Source organism: Pseudorca crassidens, chromosome X (assembly GCF_039906515.1).
Source record: "Pseudorca crassidens isolate mPseCra1 chromosome X, mPseCra1.hap1, whole genome shotgun sequence".
Lineage (NCBI taxonomy): Eukaryota > Metazoa > Chordata > Mammalia > Artiodactyla > Delphinidae > Pseudorca > Pseudorca crassidens.
In genome coordinates, this window is record NC_090317.1 from 106,247,256 (window position 1) to 106,269,419 (window position 22,164).

Genomic DNA, 22,164 nt, shown 5'->3' on the forward strand with positions numbered 1-22,164 from the left:
CAGTGTTAATGCTTGGTGTGATTACTGGCTAGTCTCCTTATCAATATTTTTATAACAAAGACTGAAGGAAATTTTATGTGGCTGCTTCTAGTAGCCTTTGATAATTGTGGAAAGCTTGCCATTAAAGACCAAAGAAATGATGACAGTTCTCCATGGATAAAGGTCACTATTGCCCAAAATGTGTTCTATAACATACCTCTGAGATACTCTAAAAAGACTGATTCTAAGGACAGATAAACTTTGGAAGTGCTTGTACTGGAAAGTGTTGATTAATTTGCGTTTGCATTGAAGAGTCCAGAAGTAAAGAAACATGATTAGCTTTGTTTAACCCAGTGTTGGTTACACATACTTGACCTCAGCCCAGTTGTACTGTTCTGTGGAACTCACTTTGGTGAGAAACACAAGTCTGTACTAATGTCTCTGAAAATGAAACCTGGATTTTTCTCACAAAAGTAACTTCTGATTTTCTCCAGTAGTAAAGCCCTACAACCCGAGAGACCAAAATGATTATTCTGGAAAAGTCAAAGATAGGCATTAAATCATCTCCTGTAAGAAGAGATAATTCTATGAGGTCTTTTTGTGGAACATCCCACCGTGAGTGACCTGGCTTTCCCATCGAACCACAAAAAAGCATTTCCACCAATAACTTGACAAAATTAATTTGCTATATGGAGCTCTTAATTGTTGTTAACTGATTGAATTTCGATGGATGTCTACCAAACACAGGAACTTTTGCTTCTATAACAATTACTGTTGGATTTTGCTGCGTAAGTTGTTAGATGCGAAGGCCAGTTGTTACTTGAGGCCTCTCCTGGGTTGTGATATAAAAGTGTATTACCAACACATGGGAAGATATTAGCAGGAATGCAGGTGTAGCAGTCATCTCAATGACAGATTAAGGTATATATTTTGAAGATGTGTAGCTAGTGTATGGTCCTGTGTAATGCTACTTGAGGAAGCTGATTCCTTTTCTGGCACTGAAATGTTAGAGGAAGGATCAGTGATGAGTCTATCAACCTTGTGTGGCTTGGTACTTAGCAAGTTTAAGTTCACAGAACCCATGGCTAATGGAGACATCCAGGAGACTGTTGAAAAGACAGGTCTGGACTCTAGAAGAGAAGCCTGGACTGAGGAGTAATGGGTTGGGGAGGTTGGGTCATGGGTGTAGAGGAGGTGGAAGCCTAGCGAGAGGACAGGGTCCTCTTAGGAAGAGAACACGTGTGGAAAGAAGACCAAGGACCTCCTGGTGTACTTGATTGTAACTGGCTATGCCCAGTTCTCCACCAGTAGCCCAGATAGAAATGGTTTCCTGGTTTGTATTACTTACGTAAATGGATGACTTCTGCAGGTGACCAAACCCTTTTTTATTTTCCTGCTATGTGGATAATTAAAGTTGACCTCTTTCTGTATCTCCAAATTCTGGGTTACCTTTTGGTACCACTCCGTCTGCTATCTACAATTTATAAGTAAACCCATATGATCCTTTTCCTGTAATTTCCTAGTAAATCAAAGTGATTATTTCAAAGATAGAAATAACCTATATTCTTAGCTTAAACACTGAGCATAATTCCCAGTCCTTTTGCATTAGTGTAAGGTTTGTCACCATGGAACTAAACAATATCCCACACACTAGAAGGTGAGCTCTTGAAGGGTAAGGGACTGTGTCTCGCATATGTTTCTCTCTATAGTGCTGGTGTAGGCTTTACATGTTGATTCAATTAATGGATAAATGTCCTTTGGAGTTTTCTTGTTCCCTGCCAGATTTCTTGGCTGGTTTTTCTACATCTGTGACTCTATTTCTGTTTTGTCAGTAAGTTCATTTGTATCATTTATTTCAGATTCCGTATATAAGCGATATCATATGGTATTTGTCTTTCTCTGTCCGACTTGCTTCACTCTGCATGACAGACTCTAGGTCCATCCACGTCTCTACAAATGACCCAATTTCATTCCTTTCTATGGCTGAGTAATATTGCATTGTATATAAGTACCACATCTTTTTTTTTTTTTTTTACATCTTTATTGGAGTATAATTGCTTTACAATGGTGTGTTAGTTTCTGCTTTATAACAAAGTGAATCAGTTATACATATACATATGTTCCCATATCTCTTCCCTCTTGCGTCTCCCTCCCTCCCCCCCTCCCTATCCCACCCGTCCAGGCGGTCACAAAGCACGGAGCTGATCTCCCTGTGCTATGCGGCTGCTTCCCACTAGCTAGCTATTTTACGTTTGGTAGCGTATATATGTCCATGCCACTCTCTCGCTTTGTCACAGCTTACCCTTCCCCCTGCCCATATTCTCTAGTAGGTCTGTGTCTTTATTCCTGTCTTCATCCCACATCTTTTTTTATCCATCCATCCGTCGATGGACATTTAGGTTGCTTCCATGTCTTGGCTCTTGTAAATAGTGCTGCAGTGAACATTGGGGTGCATGTATCTTTTTGAAGTATGGTTTTCTCTGGATATATGCCCAGGAGAGGGATTGCTGGATCATATGGTAGTTCTATTTTTAGTTTTATGAGGAACCTCCATACTGTTCTCCATAATGGCTGCACCAATTAACATTCCCACCACCAATATAGAAGGGTTCCCTTTTCTCCACACCCTCTGCAGCATTTATTGTTTATGGAGTTTTTAATGATGGCCATTATGACTGGTGTGAGGCAGTACCTCATTGTAGTTTTGATTTGCATTTCTCTGATAATTAGTGATGTTGAGCATCTTTTCATGTGCTTTTTGGCCATCTGTATGTCTTCTTTGGAGAAATGTCTGTTTAGAACTTCTGCCCATTTTTTGATTGGGTTGTTTGGTTTTTTGACATAGAGCTGCATGAGCTGTTTGTATATTTTGGAGATTAATCCCTTGTTGGTCGCTTTGTTTGAAAATATTTTCTCCCACTCTGTGGGTTGTCTTTTATATCATTTTCCACTGGACTGAAAACACTGAAGTTGTTTAGGTTAACCCAGACTTGAACATTTCCTGGGCTTATTTTGGGGCTCTCTTTTAAATTCATTGTCTGAAAATACTGAGAAGTGTCTGCATACATAATTCTGCAGGCATGTACACAGCGTCTTTCTCTTATGTACACGGTTAAACTTGATTCCTCCATAGTAGGAGAGAGCATTAGAAAATTATTGACTTCACTGGGGAAATAATCTTTTTTGCTGTGAGAAATAATATTTTGAATTTAGAACCTTTTTTTTTTTTTTTTTTTTGCGGTACGCAGGCCTCTCACTGTTGTGGCCTCTCCCGTTGCGGAGCACAGGCTCCAGACGCGCAGGCTCAGCGGCCATGGCTCACGGGCCCAGCCGCTCCGCTGCATGCGGGATCTTCCCGGACCGGGGCACGAACCCGTGTCCCCTGCATCGGCAGGCGGACTCTCAACCACTGTGCCACCAGGGAAGCCCTAGAACGTATTTTTTATAAGAGCTTTATCAAGATATAATTCACATACCATAAAATTAACGCATTTAAAGTGTATATGTCACTGGTTATTAGTGTATTCACAGAGCTGTGCAACCATCGTCACATAAGCAATTTTAGAACAATTTCCTCACCCCGAAAGGAAACCCCATACCCATTTTCAGTCACTCTCCATTTCTTCCAAAACAACCGCACCCCAGCCCTAGATGGTCACTAATCTTCTTTGTTTTATATGGATTTGCTTCTTCTGGACATTTCATATAAATGGAGTAAACACAATACATGGTCTTTTGTAAGTGGCTTCTTTCACGTAGCCTAATATTTTAAAGGAACACCTGTGTTGTAGCATGTATTAGTACTTTGTTCTTTATTACTGAATGATATTCTATCGCATAGAAGTACCACATTTTAAAACATTCATGTGGCAGTTGATGGACATTTGAGTTGCTTCCGCTTAATGGCTGTTATGGATAATTCTGCCGTGAACATTTGTGCACGAGTACCGGGACTTCCTTTAAAGAAATGATCCTGTAGTTTCTGTCATTGTAATAGAGGAGACCGTAGGATCAAATATGGCAAGAGTATATGGCAAGAGTATATAGCAGGGCATGCCAGGAAGTGAAAAATAGGCCATCAAGATAAACTTACTGGGAGAATTTAAGGCCAAGTCTTAACTACTCGTGAGGGATTCAAGCCAGGACACACAAAGCCTAAAATTATGCTTCTCCTAGAGACCGTTACAGCGTTTTGCTGACCACAAACAATGAAAGTTTAATATTTTACTGTATTTGTCTGAAAATTGAAACACACTTTTTTCCCAATGGTACTATTCCTGGAGACTAGACTTCCTCACTTCTAAAACCTTTCCAGTCCTAGTGTGCTTTGTGTATGGTTAAGACTAGTCACGGTCATATTTGTCTTGGGTTTTGTCTGTCTGCTTTCTTTCCAGGTATAACAGGATTTTTTTGAATGAACTCTTCTCTTCTTGTGTTGAACTTTTGATTAATACATTTATTCTTGGACAGTACTGTGTTAGCCCTTGATCAGGAATTTGTGAAAAAATATCTCACTCATTGAAGATTAAAAAAAAAAACTAAAGCCCATTAATACTGTCAGGTTCTGTCTCATGGAGCTCAAGCAAGATATAGATCACTATGTCAAGGTGTCAAGGGCAAATCCTGAGAATAGAGTATATGTGAGTACATTAACCCTGTAGACTTGGTCTGAACAGTTTATTACAGCAGTAATCTGTGGACAAAATTTTATCATTCTGTCACATGCCTAGCAGATTTGGTGGAATCTAAGGAAATCTCGTCCTAGTGATCTTAGCTCAGTGATTTCATTTTGCCCAGATGCTCAGCTGTGATACACTTTACTATAGCACAGATGATGGAAAATACACAACAATTCCCAGATTCTGGGGTAGCTACAATCATGACTGGGGGGGGGGGGCAAGAATTAAAGAGCGCAAATGGTGAATCAGTTTCTAAGCGCTCACGCTCTCCCTTTCTCTCTCGCTCTCGCTCTCGCTCTCGCTGTCTCTCTCTCTCTATATATATTCTGCCAAGTTCAGTGGGTGTTATTAGATTGCTTTTATTTCAGACAATTTAAGTGCTTTCCTTTGGTAAGAAGCTTTCAGCACACCTGAGTTTCCAAATCCAAAGTGTACACAATATAGAGAAAGAAGTCGTAATAATTATGAACACTTAGATTGGGCTGGGTCTGGTTCTAACAAAGTTGTACATAGGGAATGTAGACCGCACTGGCTCGCTGAACCTCCTGGTGGGGTGAGTGCTTAGGTCAGTTGCCCAGCCTCAGCAGCTGGCAGAGCCTGGCTGTGAATCAAGGTCTTTCTAACTCCAGAAACGTGCTCTCAAACCCTGTTCCAATTCCCACCTCAGCCATGGGTGATAAAAGGCACCAAAAAGGCAATGTGTCCAAAAAAACTTCTCGTATTTTTCTTTACTTGCTTCAACATCGCTTTGTATAAGTAAAGGTATTTATTTTTTTGGCTGCCTTGGGTCTTTGTTGCTGCGTGTGGGCTTTCTCTAGTTGCGGCGAGCGGGGGCTACTCTTCGTTGCAGTGGTTTCTCTTGCTGTGGAGCACTGGCTGTAGGCACGCGGGCTTCAGTAGTTGTGGCACACAGGCTCAGTAGTTGTGGCGCAATGGCTTAGTTGCTCCGCCGCATGTGCAATCTTTCCGGACCGGGATCGAACCTGTGTCCCCTGCATTGGCAGGCAGATTCTCAATCACTGCGCCACCAGGGAAGTCCTGCTTCAGCATCGCTTTTAAATGCAGATATCACTGGAAGAAATGGTACATTATTATAAAATCCCAGTAAGGTTTATTCAGTAGGAAAGGGGTTGGAATTTAAGAGCTCTACATGCATTACAAGGGGACAATGTTAAGAGAAGAGGATTAGAAACAAGAGCCTTGGGGGGGGGGGGGTGGTTCCTGCCATTTTTACTGTTTTGCTTAAGGCAGACCTAAAATATGCATATTTTTACTTCCCACCCTGTGAGCGGCTCCATAATTAACACTGGTAGTGCCAAGGCATATTAATGTCTCTTTCCATCTAGTTTAGGGGTATTTTTGACTTTGTGTTTGATAAAATTTTACAGTATAGCTTTAAATATTTTAATTATAATTGAAAAAGACTCTGTGCAATTTCCAGTTTTTAAAATACCTCACGCCTGCGAAATTTGTCTTTCCCTTTTTTTTTTTTAGAAACTGCTAATTTGCTAGATTTATAGTTGCTGTAATAGTTCTGTGTGATTTACTACATTTGCCTGAATCCAGATTGGTGGATATGATTTAGCTGCTTTTAACACTGTATGAGGGTAAAGCTAGATTTCTCTGGGCCTAATCTTTTTAGATGCAGACCTTTGTAGTTGTTCCCACTTTATGAAACGGATCCTGTGTGTGCTCATGCTTTGATATACAGTTTAATGTATAAGACTTGTTAAGACAGTGATCACTGGAAAGTGGTCTTCAATGATATAATTACACACAGTACGGAAGTTCCATTTAAAGAGTACATGACCTACATTGAAAACACTTGGTTGACATCAGTAAATTAATAGAACTTACACAAAGATTGTTGTAATGTTCTGTATTATAACTAGCATGTAGCTTGTTATGATTGCTAGAGGGACCAGGTGCTTTCATGTTTTCAGCAGGTAGAGGTAAGGCCAATTTGATTTCTCTCTCTCTCTTTTTTTTTTTTTTTTTGATTTGTTTCTTATATCCATTAGCTAGTTAGGAAAAAATTTTTAATGTAACTTTGTATCTGGACAACCACATTTATACACATGATGACATAAAATTAATCAGATACAGCTACATAGTTGTAGAATGGAGGGATTTTTTTAAGCTCTATGGAGAGTAAGAAATTAATAATGGATGGGAGACTTCTTTTGTTTTTTTTTTTTTTTTAGCAAGACTGGCTGCAGGAAGAAATTGTGGTGACAGAAACCATGTGAAGTGAATTTGAATTCGTGTTCTTTAGGGAGCTACCAGAGAAATATAATTTACAAGATAATCAAGAACCTAAACAGATTCTCTGTGGAGTCATTGTCTGATGCCTGACATATATTCATCTACGTTGAAATGACTCCACAAATACCGTCTAACAATTAGAGAATCAATAGGGGTGAAACGTACATGTATAACTTCAAGAAAAGCAAAATATATATCTGTAACAAACATATAAATTGACAGCCAACTGTTAAAATGAGCAGGTTATATACTTGTGGTTAAGGTTTAAAATGACTCACCCTGGAACAGTGGTATCTCACTGATCTTTTATGGGAATGATATCCCCTATGTGCTTTATAAATACTGCGTCTAAAAATATCCAGCATTACGATGTACTTTAAAAGATACTGGCATAGAAGTTTTTAAATTTAAGAAAATGACTTAGTTCATAAGGGCTAGCTGGCTTCATTTCCCAGCCCCTAACACTGCTCCGTAACCATGACCACATTTATTAGGAAATGTTTAGTAAAAGTTATCTCTAATTCAACTCTTTTTTTAAAGCTTTTTTAAAAATTAATTTTATTTTTATTTATTTTTGGCTGCGTTGGGTCTTCGTTGCTGCGCGCGGGCTTTCTCTAGTTGCGGTGAGCGGGGGCTACTCTTCGTTGCGGTGCGCAGGCTCCTTATTGCGGTGGCTTCTCTTGTCGCGGAGCACAGGCTCTAGGTGCATGGGCTTCAGTAGTTGCAGCACCCGGGCTCAGTAGCTGTGGCGCGCAGGCTCAGTAGTTGTGGCGCACGGGTTTAGTTGCTCTGCGGCATGTGGGATCTTCCCGGACCAGGGCTCAAACCTGTGTCCCCTGCAGTGGCAGGCAGATTCTTAACCACTGTGTCACCAGGGAAGCCCTAATTCAGCTCTTTGCACATCAGTTTTTCTTGGTAATCTTCATCAAAATTTATAAATACCTGTAAAAGAGAACTTAGACTCAAGTCAAAGAACTTTGTATTTTACTTGGTTTCTGGCCAAGATACCTCCTTTTGAGCTATTTCGGGTGCTATTTCTGGCTTTTCAAACCTTTGGCATGACAGCTTGTCCTGCCTCAGAGCTTCAGGAAAAAAACTATTCCCTCAAAATAAATAAGTTTGTTATTGAGCTCAATAGAAGTTTTATGTATGCCACATATTTGTTTAGGGGAGGTCACTTGTTTGGTTCACTGAACCCTGTTGTGGTAAATTTAGATTTGAACGAGTACTGTGGGAACCTTGACCGTACATTTACAAAATCAACATGTCCTGGTAGGCTTCTGATTAAGATAAGGTTAGCTTTTGCTTTAAGGCATCTTCTTCTCCTACCATTTGTGCAGTGGTAGGTAATATATGGAGTGAAAAAAATTTAAAAGCCATAGTTGGGCTTGAAAACAAGATGAACATTTCTGTGGACCAGAAATGGGGAGTTGGGGGGAGGGGGAGTGCAGGACGTGGTGAGCAGTGTGTGGGGCTCACACGCTGGTCAGTGGACTTTTCAAACTCCTGTTGGAATAACAGGAATTAAAATTCTCCTCACCAGGTCAGGGCTCAGAGCCAGATTTGAAATCAGGGTCCTGCCAAAACACACCTGGAGAGAGACAGACACATACTCACTTATATTTGAAAGGAAAATGAAAAAGAGAACCATTTGGACTGCAGCAGGGGACTACAGCTTATATGTATGTAGCCATGGACCTAATGCATAGAACCTAGGGAAGAAGTGAGAAGTATGGTTGAGAAAGGGGAGCATCACAGCCTTGAAGCCAGGACCTGAACCATGCTGCCTGGTGATGAAATTAGCAATAACTGCATTCATATCACTCAATGTAGGAGCTTCAAACTACCAATATAAGATCTAGCCCTAGACTAGAGGCCCTGAGACCCTGCTGCCTGAGTGGAAACAGCCATAAAACCACTTCACAGAGAACTGTCAGTTCAGAAGGAGAGAGAAATAGAATGGAGAACACGAAATATAGCAGAAAACACACTCTATCCCTTTCAAAATGTCTCCAAACCAAAATCCAAAACGCACGCAGACTTGAGATAGCCCCCGCAAACTGGCCATCAGATGATGAATTAAGCCTAGACGAAAATAAAATAAAACGGTCCAACAAAGATTGTAAGTACGCTCAAAGACATAAATAAGGAAATACCATTTATGAAAGACATAAATAAGGAAATACCATTTATTAAAATAAATTAAAAAACAGAAATTGATGAAGTACAGATGGATCTGGAAAAGACATCTTTGGAAATTAAGAACTATCATCATTGAAGCTACTGAACTCAATAGACAGGGTAAATCCTAGGCTGGACCCAGTCAGGGAAGATAAGGAATTGAAAAGATGCTGCTGAGGACTTTACTATGCACAGCACCAAGAAAAACAGATAAATATTAAATAAGCAATTAAAGAAAGATGGGGAATTGACCACAAGACTCTAACATACACCTAGTACAAGTTTCAGAAGAGAGAATGGAGGAAATGGCAGAGAAGCAACATTTGAAGCGATAAGAGCCGAGAATCTTCCAAAACTGAAGAATGATGTGGGTCTTTAAGGAAATGGTCTCCCGAGAGAAATTTCAAACATCTGGGAAGGCAAGAAAGGCCTATGTAGAGCAATTGGTATTCTTTACAGCTCAGCTTTGGGAAGCCCTGGCTGATTCAAATGAGCTTTTTCTGTTTTTCAGTGGAAAGCATAAAAAACAGAAGTGCAGTGTCTTGTGTGTATTAAACCATGGTTTCTGAACAAGGGCACTTAGAAATAACTCAGTAAAGGAGAGCTCTGTGGGAAACTAGACCCAGAGAAAGACGTCTCTGGAAAAGGTGGTCTCCTGTCAGTAACTTTGTGAAAAGTAAGTGGGAGGATAGTAACCGTTTGTTGCACTGTCCTGAAGTCCATGTCTAAAAACAATGTTTTCAAAAAGAGCATCGTGGATGACCCACTCTGGTAGAAAGAAAAGTCTTGAATAGGATTCTACATAAAAAGGTGTTACCAACTGGGACATTTCAATGAAGGTGGATTTCTTTTAGTGAACACTTCAAGGGAAAAAAAATAGAAGATAATTCCTATCAAATGAAACCTTGTGAACATTGGATGCTGCTTCAGGTTCACGGAAACATTTCGATGATTGTCAGTTAAGCGGCCAGAAATTGGATTTAATTAATGTGAACAACTGCTTATGGTGGTTCACACCCAGAGGACCTATGTGTACAATCTGGCTGAGGGTAAACTTATTTTGATGAATTTCTTCTTATTACTGCTTTGTCAAAGCAGATGGCTATGAAACAAACTGCACATATAACTCTCCTTGAAGATTGACAGCAGATAGGATTTCAATCAATACAGATAGGATACTATATTCCTGTAAATGAAAAAGATCATAGATTGATTTTCCTGTATGACTTTAAACAAATTCCTAGAAAACTTGTAACGTTAGGTCCAGGGTAGAGCTTTAAACAAAAGACAAGCCAAAAACAAAAATAGATTGGATTGAAATAAAATCATCTTCGGTGCAGAGATCCAGCATTTTTGAAACTAGGCATTTCGGAAGACGTGCCATCCCCGACGGACGATGGGAAAACTCTTCTGCCTGCCCGCCACTTGCCTCTCACGTCTTTTCTCATAGACAGACATCTCCCACATTTGTGGATAGGACATTCTCTGACCCGATGAAATAGCATCTGTGAGCCACAGAAATCCGTCATCTTATTTTGGTATTCATCGTAACTGGAAGAAAGGTATAGAGTTCTGCTCATTTGCTGGGTATCAAATAACAGGTGTCCTCCGTTGGAATTGTATTCTCAGCAATTCTAAAGCAAGAAGGAAATCTATACCCCTATGTGCATTTATTGAAAAGCATAAAAATAAGAAAAATGATTTAAGCATTCAACCTAAAAGCGAGAGGAAAAACACAGGAAGTTACAGAACTTTGTTTTTGTTGTTTTTTGTTTGTTTGGTTTTTGCGGTACGCGGGCCTCTCCCGTTGCGGGGCACAGGCTCTGGACGCGCAGGCTCAGCGGCCATGGCTCACGGGCCCAGCCGCTCGGCAGCATGTGGGATCTTCCCGGACCGGGGCATGAACCCGCGTCCCCTGCATTGGCAGGTGGACCCTCAACCACTGCGCCACCAGGGAAGCCCTGTTTTTTTAAAATTTATTTAATTTTGGCTGTGTTGGGTCTTCGTTGCTGCGCACGGGCTTTCTCTAGTTGCGGTGAGCAGGGGCTACTCTTCGTTGCAGTGTGCAGGCTTCTAATTGCGGTGGCTTCTCTTGTTGCAGAGCACAGGCTCTAGCTAGGCAGGCAGGCTTCAGTAGTTGTGGCACGTGGGCTCAGTAGTTGTGGTGCATGGGCTTAGTTGCTCCGCGGCATGGGGGATCTTCCCGGACCAGGGCTTGAACCCGTGCCCCCTGCATTGGCAGGCAGACTCCTAACCGCTGCACCACCAGGGAAGTCCCAGGACATTGTTAATGGACATAAAAGGAGACTAGAATAACTGAAGAGCTTCACCATATTCCTGGATATGAAGACTCAATAACACGGAGTCAGCTCTTCCCATTTTAATCTATACAGTCATTGTAAGTGAAACCCGGAATTTCAACAAGGATTTTCCTGAAATATGAAATCTTGACACTAAAATCATAGGGATGATCAGAGAGGTCTAAGAAAATTTTTAAGACAAAACAAAGTGGGAGCAAGATGGCCTACCAGACAGACAGTGTATTTAAAGCCATAGTGTGGAATTGCACAGGGACAGACAGATAAACCAACAGCAGAGACTAGAGAGCTCCGAAGCACACTTGTGTATTTATGGATGTTTGATGTATTATATAAATGCCATAGAAATCAGTGGACAAAAGGCGGACTACACAATGAATGGGGCTGGCTTAATAACTTATCTATGTGGGGATAGTAAAATTAGATTTTATGTTCACACCAAACATCAAAGAGTCTGCGTAAAGTCCTAACTGTGAAAAACAAAATTTTGAACTTTAAAATGTAGGTGTAAGGAAGATTTTCTTAAAACATAAAAAGCAGGAAACATGGAGGAGTGAGTGTTTTGAAATTAAAAACTGTTGTACAATAAGATGCCAAGAACAAAGTTAAAGGTCAGCTATGCTAAGATATGTGTAGGAGATAATATCTGCTGTGCATATAACTGGCAAAGGATAAGCATCTCGAACATATCCAGAACGTGAATAAGACAAAGACAACCCAGTAGGGAAATGGGTAAGGAAACATGAAAAGCCAACTAACATAAAACAAGTTCAGCCTCGGGGAATTCCCTGGCGGTCCAGTGGTTAGGGCTCTGTGCTTTCACTGCCAAGGACGTGGGTTCGATCCCTGGTCAGGGAACTAAGATCCCACAAGCCACGCGGTACGGCCAAAACAGAAAAAGTTCAGCCTCACCAGTAGTCAGAGATGTGCTCATTAAAATATACCCATCAACCAAAACTTAAATGTTTGGTAACACCAAGTATTTGATGAAGATGTGACCAAATGGAAAATCTCACTCACTACTGGTGGGAGAGTAAATAGGTATAAAATCTCTTAGGAGAGCAGTTTGGTGATCTGTAGCAACGTTGAAGATGTTGCTAGAACCCAGCAATTTTACATCTACATATATTCTGTAAAGAATCTCTCAAACAGGTATCCAAGGAGACAGGTAGACAGAAGTTCATTGCGTCACTCTTTGTAATAGTGACAAGTTGGAAACAACCTAAATGTTCATTGACAGGAGAATGTTGTTGGCACATTCAAGCAGCAGAATAATACCTTACAGCCGTTAAAATCATGAACTATTATGTATCAGCATGGATAAATCTCCAAAACGGTGTTGAAGGCAAAAAGCAACTCTTACAATGGTATGTACATGCTCCAACAGAGTTCTGAAACATAAAGTTTAAGAACATGCAAAATAATGCTATTAGATTGAATCACGTGAAATGGCCATTTATGTAGAGTCGAAAAAGCCGAATCTCAGCAAGCCAGTATTTGTGGATGCATTCGTGGTAATGATGGTCGTGGAACTCAGGATGGCATTATCTCCTTGGGGGCATTGGTGAGCGGGGAACTGATATCATAGTAAGGAGAATCTGTGGGGAAGCTTCAGCTGTAACTGTCATATTTTTATTTCTTCAAAGAAATTCGAAGAAAATATGGCAAATGTTAAATTTATTAAAGCGCTGTGGTGGGTACATGGGTACACTCTTACTATGTTCTTGCACGTTGCTGTTGAAAATATTTGATGATTTTTTTAAGCAAAGCGAAGTGTTGACAGAGGTATAAGAATTGTAATCTCATGACAGTATTAGGAAATATTTACAAAATGATTAACTCCTTTGCTGCTTAATTATGTAAACATAGCACTCATAAGGCTTTTGAGTATAGAAGATTGAAAAGCATCTCCCCCTCACATATTCCGGGCAGACGCTTCAAATTTTATTTTGTTTTTTTAGCATCACTAAAATCGTCGTCATAAAAACCATTCATTAAGTGCCTCCCTTTTGCTTGCTGTTGTGTTTGGTGGTGGTCAGATGTATCTCTCTGCCATTGTATAAGAAATCTGGTGATGATATTCAATTTTCCTTTTTTTTTTCTTTTTTCCACTTCTTTGATGCCGAACAGGAATCTGCAAGCAGAATATGATCGTCTCAAGCAGCAGCATGAACATAAAGGCCTATCCCCACTGCCGTCCCCTCCTGAAATGATGCCCACCTCTCCCCAGAGTCCCCGGGATGCTGAGCTCATTGCTGAGGCCAAGCTACTGCGTCAACACAAAGGCCGCCTGGAAGCCAGGATGCAAATCCTGGAAGACCACAATAAACAGCTGGAATCACAGTTGCATAGGCTAAGGCAGCTGCTGGAGCAAGTGAGAGCCACCTCTCTGTAACATGGGATATTTACAAAACATCATTTTCCCCTCTTCAAACTAAACACTAGAACTCCGAGTCCTTTTCAGAACTGTAATAAGCATTGATTTGTTAATTACTTAGTATGTGCCTAGCAAAGTGCTAGATATCAAGGGATATAAGAAGAGGAGGAACGACTAGCATGTCATTTTATAGTTGTTCCAGACTGTTTCGTACAAAAATGTCTTTTATTTGACTGATTTAAAATTCATCTTGGGAAAAAAAATACAGTAAGGTTTCCACTAGTTACCTCAAAGTGAAAATTTTACCTCTTGAAATGGAACTCTTTTTTTTTTTTTTTTGCGGCATGCGGGCGTCTCACTGCTGTGGCCTCTCCCGTTGCCGAGCACAGGCTCCAGATGCGCAGGCCCAGCGGCCATGGCTCACAGGCCCAGCCGCTCCGCGGCATGTGGGTTCTTCCCGGATCAGGGCACGAACCCGTGTCCCCTGCATCGGCAGGCAGACTCTCAACCACTGCGCCACCAGGGAAGCCCGGAACTCTTTTTTTTTTCTTTTTTCCAATTAGTCTTATTTTCTGGTATACCTTTGGGTTTTTTCTTTTGATAATCCCTAAAACACAATTTTTTTAAGTCTCCATTGAAAATATAGCAGGATATTGCATTGTGGAAGGCCCCACCTGCACACAGTCCTGGCTTTCTGGGAATTTAAAAATTTGAGATATGTTCTCTCCATCTTGTTCTTTAATACTTCACAAAAATAAGAATTCTCCACTACATTTTTGTGGTCTCATATGGTTTCACCATTCTCACATGACCTTCTAAATCTTTCAGTTATTTAGGCTAATCGTTTTCTATATCGTATTCCACCATAGCTGTAATGTATTTCAAACTTAGAAGGGGGTACAATTCAGGTACACAGACCGTCTCCATGGATCTTAATCAACAGTGAAATTTCCCAAATGTAACCATCTTTGGGAGGTTTCTAAGTAGGAAAAGTCGTAATTTCTGAGTTTTGAGTGTCTGTAATAGGTATATATTTGTTTGCGTGTTTTATTATGAAAAATAATTCTCTTTTCTTTTGAATGCCTCAGCCCCAGGCAGAGGCCAAGGTGAATGGTACAACGGCGTCCTCTCCTTCTACGTCTCTTCAGAGGTCAGACAGCAGCCAGCCGATGCTGCTCCGGGTGGTGGGCAGTCAAACTTCGGAATCCATGGGTAAGTGTCTGTCTCAGCTACTCCTGGATTTTGTTCTCTCCTAAGGTCTGGAAATGGTGAACTGTTTGCTCAGAGGTTTAAATCATCTGCTAAATTATCTAATATCGGTTCCGGACAAGGGATTGTCATAAATGCCTTTGGGGTACGAAGATGAAAGACATAGTCCTGGCCCGCAAAGGACTGGCTATTCAGTTAGAACAAGGCAACGTGGTACTAAAGTTTCATTCATTTCGGAGATCAGAGAAGGCTTTTCGACGAATTGATATTTGTGAAGGGTTTTGAAGGATGGAGTAGGAACTGAGCATATGTTGAAGAAGGTATAGCATAACTGAAGATGTAGAGATGAGGGCCTTGGGCCAAGGGCAGGAAGGAGCCACTGGTCCAGTTAGATAGGCTCCAAGCAGGAGGTGGGGTCGGGGAGGAAGGAAGGCTGCAGAGGAAGGTTGGGGGTCACATTATAGTGACATGAATATTGGGCAGAGGTGTGTGGTCGGTGTCAGGGAGCCTCTGAAAATCATTTAGCAGGTGAGAAATAGCTAAAAAGATGTACTCCGGCGGTTTTGTCTGCCCCAGAGTAAAAATAAAACTTTTACAGGTTGAAAGACTCGTTAGGAGGCAATCAATCACAAAGGCCAAGTTATGGGACTTATTTGAAAATAGAGTACCCAAGGCCAGGGGACTGACTGGAAAATGTAAGGAAAGGCAATGAGGGGAGAGGATTTGGTTGGAAGAAGATAATGATCCTTTTGAATGTGGAAACACTGTGTTTGTTTTAGGAGGGGGTAAACGGACAGTCCGGAGAGATCTGAGAGTGAACTCCACAGAATTGATAGCTGCAAGGCGTGAGATAGATGAGAAATAAATACATAAGAAAGGTGCTTGGATACAGCGCCTCGGGGAAGACCTCCCTTTGGGTGATGGGGTAGTGAAGGAGTGGGGAGTAGTGTTGGAAAGGTTACCGAAGAGGGATTACTGAAGAATAATAGCCTCCAAGACCGAAAAACGAAGCAGGCAACTCAACTCCTTAAAGTACAATTAATTAGGAAGTTTATTGTGCGCGGCAGCAGGTGGACGGTGATCCCCTGCCACCGAAAGGGGTACAGGGGGACTTACTTAAAGGGGCCAAAGCATGTATGCACGGCTGGAAACTGGGGCTTTCTCCTCCCCTCTGGGCGGGGGCGGGTGGGGTGGTCTCAGGACCATTAACCATCTGCGCCAGCAACGGGCATTCTTCCAGTTTTCGTATCAGATGAAGGTAAGGATAAAAAGCTGACAGGGAACTTGTCTGGCTTGGGCACAGTCCGTCACACAGAAAGGGGAGGGAGGAGGCAGGCCTGTGTGCCCAGGATGGAGCTGACAGAATGGAGTCGGTGTGGCTCAGCCACACAGGCAGGCCTAGGTTTCAGGAAGAAGATGAGTGCCAGAGGTCAAAATGCTGAAAAGGGCTCAGTGGATCACCGGAAGCGCAGTAGCTGAAAATGCTTCCTCAGAAGTGGCTAAGAGAAGGCAAGTTGCAGAGGTCTGTCTTTTCACGGAAATATAAACGTCAGGTAATCTTGGAAATGAGTGTGGCTTGAGGAGAGAAAGGGTCTTTAGACCCTAATGGAAATTATCAAGTAACACTGAGGGCGGAGATGTGTGTAGACCAAATGGTCAGCCAGGTCTGGTGGTGGTGGTCTTCAGTAGTCTTCTCTGCCTAGGACGGGTTCCAAGAAAACTGGAGTTCATGAGGCAAATAAAAGGTCAGAACAAGTAAAGCATTTTGCAGGGGTAATGAAGCCATTGTTAAAAGGACCATGACACGTGGTTGCCGGCCATCTGCTTACTGGTTTTTCTTGTTGTGCTAGGCTAGACAATAGGGGGTTTTATGAAGGCCACAAATACTTGCCCTGTCCCCCTCCTCTCGTGACTCTTCTCCTCTCGTGAGGCCCAGCATGCTCTATGCTTGCTTTTTCCTGGGTCCTAAACTGGGTTTACTTGACCCTCTTACCTCACAGAAAGGAAGAGACCTGGGACTCCTTGAGTCACACTGAAAGCTCTGTCGCCTGGTCCCATGGTGTGTCGAAGAATTCATTTTATACTTAGGATCTTCCGTGAGAGTAGAAATGTAGAGAGGTGAGCTGCCTAATCCGACTTGATGGGACAAAAAGGAAAGGTATGAGTGCATTTTATGGTGGAGGATGGGGACCATGGTCAGGAAAATTCCCCAAAGTAAAACACTTTGCAGTGACGCCTGTGTCTAAGAGGTAGCCTCCCAGTGAGCGGCAGCTGATTATACATGGAGATCATGGAGGGGCCAGGGTTGCTGGGAAAGGAGAAAGATTCCTCAAGAAGTTGACGAGGGTGCATGAGGGCACTGAGATTAGAGAAATCAAAGCTTGTAGAAAAGCCAGCTTGCATTTCTTTTCTGAAGGAAGAGGAAATGTTTGTTTGGAGTTGTTTTCCCAGCTTTACCACACCTCAGTGATTTAGGGCATCAGATTCTCTTTCTCCACATGAGATCTGAGTCGAGCTAATGGCCTGTTGGGACTGTAAGTGATAGCGCAGCATATATATGACAGAATATTATATGCCTTTGTAAAGTCTGTGAATTCCAAAAATAACTGAGTTCTAGTACCTCTGTTGTTAACGCCTACTGCAGGATTTTGCCTTTTTTTGAAGTAAGCAAAGCCTGTGAGAGAGACGAAGTCACATACTTGAGTGGTGAGATTCAGAGCCCTCGGTGCTTAGAAACATTAATTATTTAGGCCTGTCAACACTGGCAAAGAGGCAGCGTGCCTATGAAAGCACCCAAATTAAAGTCCACGTCAGGCCGTGGAGCTGAGAGGATCGTGGCAGCACTGAATGCAAGAACAGAAGTGCTTGCTTTCTCCAGTGGCCGAGTTAGGCTAAGAGATGACTTGCCACTGTAAAATGGATAGGCTCTGTTGTTAATAAAAGTTTGTTTTCTGGATGAAAAGAGTGAATTCAAAGGTGCCTTTTTTTTCTTCACCATAAAGAGGAAAAAAAAGACAGACCGTCTTCTTGCAGGATGCACACAGGTGTTGAAATAAATGCAGTGTGTATCCTCGTGCTTTGCAGCGCTGGGATGTGATAGGGCTGGGATTTGCTGAACCATTTTCTGGTAGAGAGTTGCATTCTTTTCTTTTAATATATAACCCCAAGACTTTTTAAAGAGAAATATGGGTGAAGTCATACTGGGTGATCTAATGAGTTGGAGTGTTTCCTCAAACCATGAAATACCACTGGTAAGTCTCTGGGTACCATACGTGCGTTCTGTACGTCTTTTAAAATGGGACGATGTCCTAATGAAGCTCACATTCTGTTTGTTAGAAGTGAACAAAGTCTATCTATCTATCTTCCCAACAGCTTATCTCTGACTGACTCCCTTAACTTCTTCTACCCAATCTATCAATCATTCTTTTATATTTTACTTGTTCGCTTAAACAAACAATGTTGAAAGGTTCCTTAGCTTCTTATTTAGAACAAATTTCAAACTTAGGGCAGAACTGCAGTTAACTCAACATTTTGCCACATTCGCCTTATTTATTGACAGTAACATCTATTTGCAAACAAACATCTTTATATAGGCTGCATAGATATTCATGTATATTTTATGTGCCTGTATTATATAGGCTGCATAGATATTCATGTATATTTTATGTGCCTGTATAGTTTTAATGATTACGTTGCATACTTAGTAACACTTCAAGCTACTCACACTCAGGAAGTAAACAGCAATACAGTCCTATTATCTAATTTAAATTGCAATATCCCCCATTCTGCCAATAATATTCTTTCTAGCTTTTTGCGTTTTTCACTCAGGAGCCAGTGAAAGGTCATGCTTTGCTTTGCATCTAGTTGCCTTCTCTCAACTCTCCTAAGGAGTCTAGAACACTTCCCTAGCCTCTTCAGATTTTTTCATGACGCTGACATTTCAGAAGAGGTCAGGCCAGTTGTTTTGTAAAATGTTTCTCACTTTGCATTGCCTGCTTGTTTACTCATGATTGGACTCAGGCTAAGTATGTATGCCACCTGACCGCATAGGGGAGGTTGTGTCCCCTCAGTGCATCGCTTCAAGGTTTTCCTCAAGAGTGTCAGCCTAGACCTCTCTCCTGAGTGAGGGAGTATTTTCTGGATAAACCCAAAAAAGCCCCACAACAATCTAAAATTTGCGATCAACCTCCAGAATTTCTAAACTGTACAAAGGCAGTCATTTTGCACACTTTTTCCCCCTTTACCTACATTATGATAAGTTTGGACATATGTATACCCCGTGATACCATCCTCGCAGCCAAGGTACTAAACATATTCATTACCTCTAAAACGACCCCTTTACTTACCTTCCTTCTTGAGCCAAGCCCCACCAACACCTCTCCAGTCATCAAGGTCAGTCTGTTTTGCTTTGCATAAACAAACAAGAGAAAGACTTGTAGCCCTCATGGTGGAACAGACAATATGAATACTCCCCTAACTGGTTTCTCTGTCTTTAGGCTCTCGTTCCTCCCTGACAGACATTCAGATTGTATATTAATTAATTATTCTTCTCCCTTTTTTATGGGTCCTGTTTGTTTGCCTCAAGTCCATACTCCTTAGCATGGTGTTCAAATTCAAAGGTAGACTCACCTTCCTCTAGCGCCCAGTTTTTCACTGTCTTCAAACAAACATGATCCCCCGCCTCCATTTGCAGCCCGCAGTGCTCGTGCACACATACCATGCCGTTTCACTAATCCACGCTGTCAGCCATCTCCGACCCTGTGCGCGATGTCTTCTTAACCTGAAATGTACCATCGTTTTCACTCGTCTTTTGGGGGAACTTGATCATGCATTATTATATCCTGTAATTAATTTATTCTGTCTTCGTTATTACACTTTGTTTCTTCTCCCTAGAGCTTAACTTCCTTAAAGGCAAGGCCTAAGTCTTGCTCACTTTCTTCCCCATTTGAGCAATTTAGCCTGAGGTTCTGAATCAAGATGACAACATAGGAAGATCCTGAATTCCCCCCCCCCCCACGCACAGATCCCTCTCAAAGGAATTCAAGAACCAGCTGAGTGACTCCTATATGTTGGACAAACAAACAGAAAAAAAGCCCCCATCAAAACGGGTAGGAGATGTAGAAAACAAACTTACGGTTACCAGGGGAGAAAATAATCGGAAGACATACACACTACTATATATAAAATATAGATGATAACTAATAAGGACCTACTGTATAGCACAGGGAACTCTACTCAATACTCTAAAATGACCTATCTGGGAAAAGAACGGATACATGTATATCTATAACTGATTCACTTTGCTGTACACCTAACACAACATCGTAAGTCAACTAGATGCCAATAAAAATTAATTTAAAAGAAACAGGTAGGAGATCCTGAGACAGTCTTGCTGTAAACCCCATCCCTGGCATGATGACACACAACCAGGAAAGAACTCTCAACAACTAGTAGCTTCTCCCTGAGGAGTAAAGTTTTGGGCTCCACAAACACCTAACTAACTAACTTTGCAGTCAGTGGGCCTTGCAGCCGTGAGAGAGATCCACAAGGCTATGGAACTAAGAGACAGACAGTACTTAAAGGGCTCCCACGGACTCAACAAGGCTAACCCCGCCTCCCCCACCCCCCAACCCCTGCTGCCAAGTGCACAGCTTAGAGGCAGCAGACTGGAATGCATCCAGTCTTTCCATGAAACAGTCCTCTTTGTTTGTTTTTAACTTACAAGCCTCAGCCTGAAGAGGCAGGCTTCTTACTCATTTAACACACATATACAGGGGCTGACTTAAGTACTCTCTAGAGAGAGATCGTGCAGGCCAGGCCAGCCAGTGCCATCTTCCCACTCTGCTGCCTCACTCCAGGTCATTGGTTGCTGCCTCACTCCAGGTCATTGGTATCTCCCAGAAAGGAGCTTGTGCACACATCTGGTGGCCAGCACGGTTTATGTCACAGGTTCAGTGGAATGCTAGCATACCAAAAGAACAGTTTTTAAATAGCTAGCATCTCCCCAGAGCTCAGTGCAGAGGGGGCATACAGAAACGTTTACATCTCCCACTTTTTCCCTGAAAGAGGTCTATTTACATCCTTTAAAAGCTATTGCCGGGGCGGGGGGTCAGCCTTCCAATCATCTTGCATCTAAGTGCTGACTGAAATCCTCCCCATTGGAACACTGACAGGTCTGGGCAAACCCTCAACTAACTACTCAGCGCCACTAAAAACAAAGAAGCCTCTTTGGACAATCAAAAAAGTTTGAGAGACCAAGAGGTAGGGCAGGGTTGAAAAACAAGGCTCACCTCCTACATGAGATCACGCCTTCAAGATGGCAGAGGTTACTGTTATAGCCAATGCATAGAAACCAACACAGAGGTCAAGGCAAATGAAAAAACAAATACATTCCAAAGAACAGAACAAGGTGAAACCTCAAAAAAGACGGTAAAGAAATTGACATAAGTATTTTGCAAATAGAGAATTCAAAATAACAGCCCTAAAGATGCTCGTCAAGGTCAGGAAAACAATGCATTAAAGTGAGCATTCCAAGGAAGAGAGAGAGAATTATAAGAAAAGTACCAAATAGAAATCACAAAGCTAAGGATACAATAACTGAACCAATAAATACAATAGAAGGGTTCAACAGCAGACTAGATGAATTGGAAGAAAGGATGAGCAAACCCAAAAACAGGGCAGTGGAATTCATCCATCATAGGATGAAAAAGAAAAATGAAAGAAGACAAACTTATGGTTGCCAAAGGGGAAAAGTGGGGGGGGGGGGTTATTAGTTTGGGATTAGCAGATGCACGCTACTATATATAACATAGATAACCAGCAAGGACTTACTGTATAGCACAGGGAACGCTACTCAATATCTTGTAATAACCTATCATGGAAGAGATGTAAAAAAATTTTATATATATATATACACAGACACAAACACATATATATATATATCTGAATCACTTTGCTATACATCTGAAACACAACATTGTAAAAATCAACAATATTTCAATAAAAATTTTTAAAAGAATGATTGATTGATAGAGAAGATAGCTTAAGGAACTTAGTGGACACCATCAAGCAGACAGATATTCCTAATATAGGGTCCTAGAAGGAAAAGAGAGAGAGAAAGCAGAAAAACTTTCTTAACCTGAGGGAGGAAACATAC

General features: G+C 41.6%; 1 protein-coding gene across 6 annotated transcripts in view; it reads left to right on the plus strand.

Annotated features, from left to right (window-relative positions):
- DMD (dystrophin) overlaps positions 1-22,164 on the plus strand; it is a 2,128,065-nt gene that overhangs the window by 2,077,673 nt on the left and 28,228 nt on the right. For all 6 annotated transcript variants that reach the window (XM_067723245.1, XM_067723244.1, XM_067723248.1 and 3 more), the window contains 2 exons: positions 13,553-13,796; positions 14,888-15,011. In XM_067723245.1, coding sequence (XP_067579346.1) covers positions 13,553-13,796; positions 14,888-15,011 — 368 coding nt within the window. The remainder of the gene's footprint in view (positions 1-13,552; positions 13,797-14,887; positions 15,012-22,164) is intronic.